Raw genomic sequence first — 9,847 nt, 5'->3', positions numbered from 1 at the left:
CCTCTGTACTCCACAATTTGAGATTTGTAATAGAAAAAAAAATCAAGTGGTTAAAATGCACATTGTCAGATTTAATTATAGGCCATTTTTTTTGTTTCACCATGTAGAAATTACAGCTATGTTTATACATAGTTCCCCCATTTATGGTGCCCTGAAATGGGGGGACTATGTATAAACACTGCTGTGCCGTTACTAGCCTGCGTTCTATCAAATCCTGGTGTTGCGAAGGATGGGCCTGGCACTGCTGCTGCACCAGAGCTGGATATTGCCCACCCACCTACCCCTTCATGAAAAAAATCTTGCAGACCAACACCATTGACCACAAATCAATCACGCAATGCTAGTCTCAAAACCCTGCTGGACAAGGAACTGATGAATCTTGTGGGGCAATCAGGATTGCCCAGTTAGGTGAAATGAGTCATCGCCAGAACTCACCAACACCAAGCTTGGCTGATACCGACTGATCCTCCCACTTAGTTCCTTACTGCACCATCCGAGTCTTTACTCCCAATGGCATCCACAATCAGTACCCCATTTCTGCCATCTCCCGACTCCGCTATCTTTAACAACCCTATCTAGCTCTCTCTTGAAAGTATCCAAAGAACTGGCCTCCACCGCCCACTGAGGCAGAGAATTCCACTCACAACTGTGTGAAAAAGTGTTTCCTCATCTCTGTTCTAAATGGCTAACCCCTTATTCTTAAACTGTGGCCCCTGGTTCTGGACTCCCCCCAACATTGGGAACATGTTTCCTGCCTCTAACATGTCCAAATCCTTAATAATTCATGTTTCAATAAGATATCCTCTCATCCTTCTAAATTTAAGAGGTGAGAAAATACTTTTTCACCCAGAGTTGTGAATTTGTGGAATTCCCTGCCACAGAGGGCAATGGAGGCCAAATCACTGGATGGATTTAAGAGTTAGATAGAACTCTAGGGGCTAGTGGAATCAAGGGATATGGGGAAAAGGCAGGCACGGGTAATTGATTTGGGACGATCAGCCATGATCACAATGAATGGCTGTGCTGGCTCGAATGGCCTCCTCCTGCACCTATTTTCTACGTTTCTGTTTCTAACCAACAGGCTTTGTCATCCAATGGCAAGGGTGTTTTGTGTACAGGTGCTAAAACGACGAGCATACCACTAGCACATTTGAATGTATAGGGTCTTTATGGTGTTTTGAGATTTCATTTTGTACATATTTGAATTATACATAAAATGTATGTTTATGGCTATCGAAATTCCTTTTGAACATTACTGTATCTGTTCTCATTCTAGGCACCTACCACTCTCCATGAGAAATACCTTGCACATTTTATTAATCTGCCTTGCCTCTCACCTTATGTGCACTCTAGTACAGGACCATAGCTCCCTGAAAAAGGAAACACAAGTAGATAGAGCAGTAAAAAAAGTGCACGTCATACTTGCCTCCATAGGTTATAACATTTGAGTAGAGGAATCAGGACGCCACGTTGCAGCTTTATAGGACTTTGGTTAGGCTACATTTGGACACTTATGCGCCGTTTTGATTGCCTTATTACATGGAAAGGTTTACCAGAATATTGCCTGGATTAGAGCGATTAGCCATCAGGTGACATTAGCCATAACTTAGTTTGTGTTGGCCAAAGTATGGGAGGTTGAGGGGAGACATGACAAATGTGTGAGGTGTAGAGGGAGACAGCCAGAACCATTTTCCCCTTGGTGGAAGAGACAAAGTATTAAAGAGATGTGCGAGACGTGTTTTTTTTAAACGCAGAGCAGTGGGTGCTGCAACACACTGTGGTGGTGGAGACATATATGATGGGGGCACTTGAGATTGGTACATGGATATGCAGGAAATGGTGGAACCATATAACAATTACAGCACGGAAACAGGCCATCTCAGCCCTACAAGTCCGTGCCGAACAACTTTTTTCCCTTAGTTCCACCTGCCTGCACTCATACCATAACCCTCCATTCCCTTCTCATCCATATGCTTATCCAATTTATTTTTAAATGATACCAACGAACCTGCCTCCACCACTTCCACTGGAAGCTCATTCCACACAGCTACCACTCTCTGATTAAAGAATTTCCCCCTCATGTTACCCCTAAACTTCTGTCCCTTAATTCTGAAGTCATTTCCTCTTGTTTGAATCTTCCCTATTCTCAAAGGGAAAAGCTGATCCACATCAACTCTGTCTATCCCTCCCATCATTTTAAAGACCTCTATCAAGTCCCCCCTTAACCTTCTGCGCTCCAGAGAATAAAGACCTAACTTATTCAACCTTTCTCTGTAACTTAGTTGTTGAAACCCAGGCAACATTCTAGTAAATCTCCTCTGTACTCTCTCTATTTTGTTGACATCCTTCCTATAATTGGGCGACCAAAATTGTACACCATACTCCAGATTTGGTCTCACCAATGCCTTGTACAATTTTAACATCACATCCCAGCTTCTATACTCAATGCTCTGATTTATAATGGCTAGCACACCAAAAGCTTTCTTTACCACCCTATCTATATGAGATTCCATCTTCAAGGAACTATGCACGGTTATTCCCAGATCCCTCTGTTCAACTGTATTCCCTACCATTTACCATGTACGTCTATTTTGATTTGGCCTGCCAAGGTGTAGCACCTCACATTTATCAGCATTAAACTCCATCTGCCATCTTTCAGCCCATTCTTCCAAATGGCCTAAATCACTCTGTAGACTTTGGAAATCCTCTTCATTATCCACAACACCCCCTATCTTGGTATCATCTGCATACTTACTAATCCAATTTACCACACCTTCATCCAGATCATTGATGTACATGACAAACAACAAAGGACCCAACACCGATCCCTGAGGCACCCCACTAGTCACCTGCCTCCAACCCGACAAACAACCATCCACCATTACCCTCTGGCTTCTCCCATTCAGCCACTGTTGAATCCATCTTGCTACTCCTGCATTTATACCCAACAGTTGAACCTTCTTAACCAACCTTCCATGAGGAACCTTGTCAAAGGCCTTACTAAAGTCCGTATAGACAACATCCACTGCTTTACCCTCGTCAATTTCCCTAGTAACCTCTTCAAAAAATTCAAGAAGATTAATCAAACATGACCTTCCAGGCACAAATCCATGCTGACTGTTCCTAATCAGACCCTGTTTATCCAGATGCTTATATATATTATCTCTAAGTATCTTTTCCATTAATTTGCCCACCACTGAAGTCAAACTAACGGGCCTATAATTGCTAGAACATAGATCACAAACAGGCAGTTATTAATTTAGTCTAGCACCACGTTCAACAAAGTCTGAGCTTTATCTAGATGCTTATATATATTGTCTCTAAGTATCTTTTCCATTAATTTGCCCACCACTGAAGTCAAACTAACGGGCCTATAATTGCTAGAACATAGATCACAAACAGGCAGTTATTAATTTAGTCTAGCACCACGTTCAACAAAGTCTGAGCTAAATGGTATCACTATTTATATTTTGCACATGTTCAAAAAGTAAACATTCTGCAAGCCTTGCCACTTGAGTATTTAAAATCTGTGAATCACACGAATCTGTGATTCATGCTATTTATGAATAATTCATAAGCATAAGTCTTCCAACAGGTACATGCAATAGCCTGAATTCTCACCATCATACTTTCAAAACTCAATTTTCCAGATGTCAATGCCTGCAAACAACCTACTCCAATCAACTTTAGCAAGTTCCTGTATACCATCAAAGTTGGTCTTGCCCCAATTTAAAACTAACCTGTGAAGCTTTCCTGTCCTTTCCACAACTATTTTAACATACGACTGCAGTCACTGGTCCCAAAATGCTCACCAACTGACACCTCAGTCACTTGCCCTTCCGTATTTCACAAGAGTAGGTCAAGCATTGTCCTCTGCCTTGAAGAGCTACCCATACATTGCTCAAGGAAACTTTCCTGAACACACTTGACAAATTCCATTCTATTTAAGCCCTTAACACCAGGATGCCCCGGTCTATATTGGGAAAAATAAAAAGCTCATTGATGACAGCCTAGGTCTTGCAACTGTCTGCAATCTCCCACCATATTTGTCGCTCTAATTCCCGCTATTTGGAGACATTGTGTAATCTCAAGGGCGAACATATCTTTTAATTTCTCAGCACCACCCACATTACCATCAATAATGTCATTCATATGGAATAGATATTGAAATAAACTCAAAAGATTACCATGTGAAAAATATGTTTCCTGCCTTCGAAAAGGTGAAGCTACAAATAAAAGCTCAATCTTTCTGCAAACAGGAGTTTGATCTTGCACAAGAATGAGTCTTGGAATGCCACAGCAAAAGCACCAAGTCACTAGATTGTGCATAAGAATCATTCTTGTCATGGTAACCATACACAAAGATTGCCATTAGTTTTACATAACTTTTAAGTTGCTGGAAAACACAAATTAACGTGCACTGCTTAGTCTTATGTCAACCTGTTATGGAATTAACAGAAATGGAAATAGTTGAAAATTGTTTTATTAGTATCACATTTTCAGCAAACAATGTCTATTTGCCCTTTTTGGCTTTGATTTTCCTCAGGTAGAATTCAAGCTCTTTTCCTTCAAGAACGTAGCCATCAGCTCTGCCACACTGACCAGGTCTTGAAGCTATGCAAGCTGCAAAAAAAAAAATCATTAAATAAATTAACTGGATTTAATCTTGATATTACATTGGTTCATATATTGTTCAGTGCTGTGAATAAGCAATATCCTTATACTAGTTTCAAATCAGGATGTGATCACCGTGTGCTGGTAAGTTGATATCAACCCACAACTTTTTGGAGCCATTGCTCAGATGTCTATTCTGCACACAGAATGGGTACAGACAATAGTTAGAAGCTGGGCTCACTTTACATTGTTTGCAACTTAATAAAGGGTGGGCCACTGGTGTGTTTAATGGAATGAAAGTGTCTGCAATAACAAAGGCCCTCCATGGACTGCAAATACATATTCACATCCTAGTGTTTAAGCTATGGAACAAGCCATAGCATTAACAAAGAAAAATTGTATGACATAAACAAGGGTGTCACATCCAGATCAAATATCGAAATCCCTGCTTATTCACCAGCTAACCCCCTCTATCTTCACAGGCAACTAGTTTATCCATGAGATCTCAAATCATGCTGTTTGTGTGTTACAGGCACTGATGTTGCAGTAAATAATACAAATGATTGGCCTTAAGCAAGTATGCTGTTTGACCAAATGTGGCCATGTGTGCCAAGCAGGACCCAAATACATTTTCAAGCTGCATCCAATCTGCAGCACAAATTTCATGCCCACAAAGCCATCTACTGAAAATTTAAAGACTAGCGAGTGAATTTGGCAACATTTACATTATGTGCAAAGAAATCTTCAGGTGTTTGGCAGGAATTAGACAGAGAACTGCAGGCTGTTAAGGCTAACAGTAAGTTACACAAGGTAGGATGGTCAGATAGGTAGATTAAACAATTTAATACTAAATTGGCTTGATGGTTAGAGTGTGTTAGTGGAGGGGGGGTGGAAGAATAGTGGACAGTGGAGGAGGTAATTTAAGATCACAATGGACCTGGAACAAATAGGAAAGTGAGCCAAAGGACACCAGATGTAATTTAATTTGCAACGCGATGTGGCGCACTTTGGTAACTAGGTCAGGATTTGCACAATAAATTACAGAGACATCTGGGAGTACAAATACAGTTTCCTGAATGTGGCAACAATGATAGATGGGTAAGTGAACACGATGTTTGTCATTAAGACACAAAAAGCTGGAGTAACTCAGTGGAACAGGCAGCATCTCTATTCCTTCTCTCCAGAGATGCTGCCTGTACCACTGAGTTACTCCAACTTTTTGGGTCTATCTTTGGTTTAAACCAGCATCTGCAGTTCCTTCTTACACATGATATTTGTCATGCTTGCCCTCATTGGTCAAGGCATTGAATACAGTTAAAACATCATGCTATAAATGTACAGGACTTTACCCAGACTGGAGCGGTTGAGTTATAAAGAAACTGGATAAGTTGGGAGTTTTTTTGTTGACTGGGCATAGAAGACTGAAGGGTGAATGTAAAATTGGAGGCAACCCATGGGGCGCCCTTTACTCAGAAGGAGGTGGGTATATGGGGTATATGGAACGTAGAGGAAGTGGCAAAGGCAGGTACAATTAAAACTATTAGCAACTTGGCCTGCATGGACCGGTTTTCACACTGTATAATTCTATCACTCTGTATCGATGTGCAAAACCTAGGATCTTCTCTGCTAAGGGATATCATGTGATAACATTTTAAATTATTTACCAAGCAATTTCCCCTGCTGGAATTGTTCTTCTAGCAACGAGTTGATTTTTGCATTCTTTCTTCGGTCTTCATATTTCTTCTGAATTTTCTTTGACCTCTTCTTGTTCAGAATTTCTTCCTCTTCAGGTGTCTGAAATCAGCAAAGCTTTCTTTTATCACAAAACTGGAATCTAACTATTGTCAGGATGGTCAAATCCCATTTTTTCAATATAATAAATGTTGCAGTGTATCAGTTGAATATTTTAAACTATATTCCCTCAAAAAAACCTGTTAAGACTTCCAAAGCAAAGCCACATGTCATAATCACTTTAAATCCAATTGAATAAGTAATATTGAGGGTTCATATTAGCACATTTATATTCTTTCAGGTACTCATCCCGTCGAATGAATTACATCCCACAATAATGGAAATGGAAGATTAGAAAACTTGCTTTCTTAGATCACGGCCCTAAGTAGTCATGATGCTGCTTTGGATGGGCTGCATTAGGTGTGTTGCCAGCAACTCTAGTCGCCCCATCATAGGAAGGATGTGGAGACTTTGGAGAGAGTGCAGACAAGTTTAACTGAATAATGCCTGGATTAGAAAGTATAAACCACAGAGAGGTTGGACTGATGGGGAAATCAAATACTAGAGGGCACAACTGTAAAGCGAGATGGGCAAAGTTTAAAGGAGATGTGCAGTGCAAGTTTGTTGTTTAAACAAATCGCGGCAAGTGCCGGGAATACACTCCTGGTGTGGTATTCGAGGCAGATACGATAATGGTACTTAAGACTTGGATAAGCGTATGGATATGCAGGGAAAGGGAGGGGACACAGATTATGTGCAGGCAGATGAGTTGGTCTCAACATCATGTTTGATACGCATTACGGGGGTAATGGGCCAGTTCTAGTGCTGTTCTGTTCTCTGCTCAAGGCAAAAGGGTGAAAAAGCACAAAAGTAAACTGCAGTAGTTATAAGAATATAGCAATCAAAATAATTGAGGGACATACCAGCTTGGCACCCTTCTTCCGACCAAGAGGAATGGCAAAGTGAGATTCATACCACTGCCTGAAAGGAGTGCTGTCGATCTGAACAATACAGTTCTTTACTAATGTTTTTGTCCTGACCAATTCATTGTTGGAGGCATTGTACACTACATCAATGATCCTGGTCTTTCGCGTACAACCTGCAAAGTGAAAGATATTTTAGCACTGGTTTAGAAGTGATGAGAAAAAGTCTATTCAAAGTAAGGACAAGCTTGCACATCCCACAAAAGAAACTTACACTCAGAACCCCAGGAGTAGTTTCCAGCATCCAACCTCAACGCCCGATATTTTTTATTCCCACCACGGACTCTCACTGTGTGGATACGACGTGGCCCAATCTGGAGGCAGAATAAAATGTCACTAGTTTAATAGCGAAAGACAATGAAATCTCCAGAAAGCACTCATGGCAAGTAATCCTGACTCTTGGTGCAAAATACATACAGCATGTGCACAATGCTCTGCATGTAAAATCATGCATTATGTTTAAAGTTTTTCTTTGATGTTATTTAAATTTAAATGAGGATCGTTCTGGACAGATTAGCATAAAATTACCTATTCCATTGCAGAAGATGCAACCCAACATTTCTATTAAAATATTGAAAATTGCCCTTTCAAAATTCAGTAAGAAGGCAAGTCAAGCAGTGTGGTCAGAGTAACTATGACAAAGAAACACTGGTGGGCTCAAACATGACCAGAACAGTCAATACAAACCCACCTATCAAAAAGCCAAATACTCATCATTCACACTGCAATAAGTTGTGAAAGACATCCAACATTTACCTGAAGGTAAATCTACGAGCAACAAAGTCACAATTAAACAAACAACTGTATCACACCTTGGTATTTGCAGGAGGACGTCCGAGTTCATACTTCCTTTTTTTTTACAAAGATGGTCTTTACTTTTTGCCTCCTAGTCTTGGGATCTCTTAAAAGATATCTCCCTAGCTCCTTCACTTGGGAGACAATGTTATCTCTCACACCTAGGAAAGCCTAATTTGACACTAAATATAAGCTGTAAGCTAGCCCAGAAACCAATTACCATTCGGCTTCATCAAGAATATAGCAATCAAAATATTCCGGAGGAATACCTGCAACAAATCATTGTTAATAAACTGCCATTCCATGTGAGCAAATCAAATAGATGGTACTCAACAGCAGGTATTCAGTTCTCCAAGGTGATTCTCTCCAATATATATTCGGTGTTTACAAGAGTTTCATCATTTATACCTGCTGAATTATAGATCAACGTTGCTGCAGTTCTGATTCTGTAATAATCAAAATCACGATCTACTATATAATATCTTTAATTAAGCGGCATAATCCAGATGATTCTGATATTCCTAAATCAGGACGGCCAGTGACTCGCTAGAATTTAGAAGATTGAGGGGGGATTTTATAGAAACGTACAAAATTATTAAGGGGTTGGACAGACTAGATGCAGGAAGATTGTTCCCGATGTTGGGGAAGTCCAGAACAAGGGGGTCACAGTTTAAGGATAAGGGGGAAATCTTTTAGGACCGAGATGAGGAAAACATTTTTCACACACAGAGTGGTGAATCTCTGGAACTCTCTGCCACAGAAGGTAGTTGAGGCCAGTTCATGGGCTATATTTAAGAGGGAGTTAGATGTGGCCCTTGTGGCTAAATGGATCAGGGGGTATGGAGGAAGGCAGGTACAGGATACTGTTGGATGATCAGCCATGATTATATTGAATGGCGGTGCAGAAGGGCCGAATGGCCTACTCCTGCACCTATTTTCTATGTCTATGTTGATCCTGAATACACAGATCTTTGATCGCCCAAATGCAGCACTGAAGTGTCACCCGGTTATTTTGATCTTACCTCAATCCCCTCCACCCAGAGTTGCAGTGCTTGCAGCCCAGCTCACTACACTACCAGTCAGCAAACTACTGGGCAGCGGCGTGCATCTCGCAGCGCAGCATCTCCTGACCCAGAGGGCCGCCATATTGACGGCCTCCACCTACCGCCGGCGCTCCTGACATGAAATACTAAAATATCATCAGATCCCGACCGGGTTGTGCCCCAGGCAGAGCTCATCCCTCATCTGCGAGCTTACTTGAACGTAATCTGTGACATATTGACGGTCCCGACCCGACACAAGCGGCGGATTGACGCGGATTATAAACTACAGACCCCGCGGCCTCACGTACCCATTATCAGGCGGCGGTTGGAAAGAGGACACGCAAAGCCTTCTGGGTCATAAGGCGTTTCGAAGTCTCGCGTGAATCAGACGGGAGGGCACGTGACGCGGGAAAGCGGTCACGTGACGTGGATGCGTCACGTGACAGAAGAGCGAAAGGCGTCACGGCCCGCAAGGCAGCGGACGGTGCAGGGACGTCATGAGCAAAGATCCTATAGCAGAGCGAGATGGGTTACTCTCGCGCAAACGTGAAGTACGTTCATGGGCGGGTTCATGGGTGATTTTATGCCTCATTTTAGCAACCTACCTCCGCCATCTTGCTCCGCTTGATCTTTGGCCTTCTTGTTCCCGCCTTCTTGCTTCCGGCCAAAGATTGGATCCGC

General features: G+C 41.7%; 1 protein-coding gene and 1 non-coding gene across 2 annotated transcripts; both read right to left on the bottom strand.

The window, feature by feature from the left end:
* Positions 1-4,197: 4,197 nt before the first annotated feature.
* Positions 4,198-4,329, bottom strand: LOC129701332 (small nucleolar RNA SNORA35). Its single transcript, XR_008724187.1, has one exon. It is a non-coding gene; the product is annotated as a small nucleolar RNA SNORA35 (small nucleolar RNA).
* A 138-nt stretch (positions 4,330-4,467) lies between these two features.
* On the bottom strand, positions 4,468-8,182 carry LOC129700853 (40S ribosomal protein S8; the record flags this gene model as incomplete). Its single annotated transcript, XM_055641616.1, has 5 exons — positions 4,468-4,623; positions 6,279-6,408; positions 7,269-7,444; positions 7,543-7,642; positions 8,141-8,182. Coding segments are annotated over 5 exons (558 nt in total), but the record flags the coding sequence as incomplete, so codon positions are not given.
* Between the last annotated feature and the right edge of the window lie 1,665 nt (positions 8,183-9,847).

This window comes from Leucoraja erinacea, chromosome 10 (genome assembly GCF_028641065.1).
Source record: "Leucoraja erinacea ecotype New England chromosome 10, Leri_hhj_1, whole genome shotgun sequence".
Classification (NCBI taxonomy): domain Eukaryota; kingdom Metazoa; phylum Chordata; class Chondrichthyes; order Rajiformes; family Rajidae; genus Leucoraja; species Leucoraja erinaceus.
This window is presented reverse-complemented; position numbering and strand designations above follow the sequence as displayed.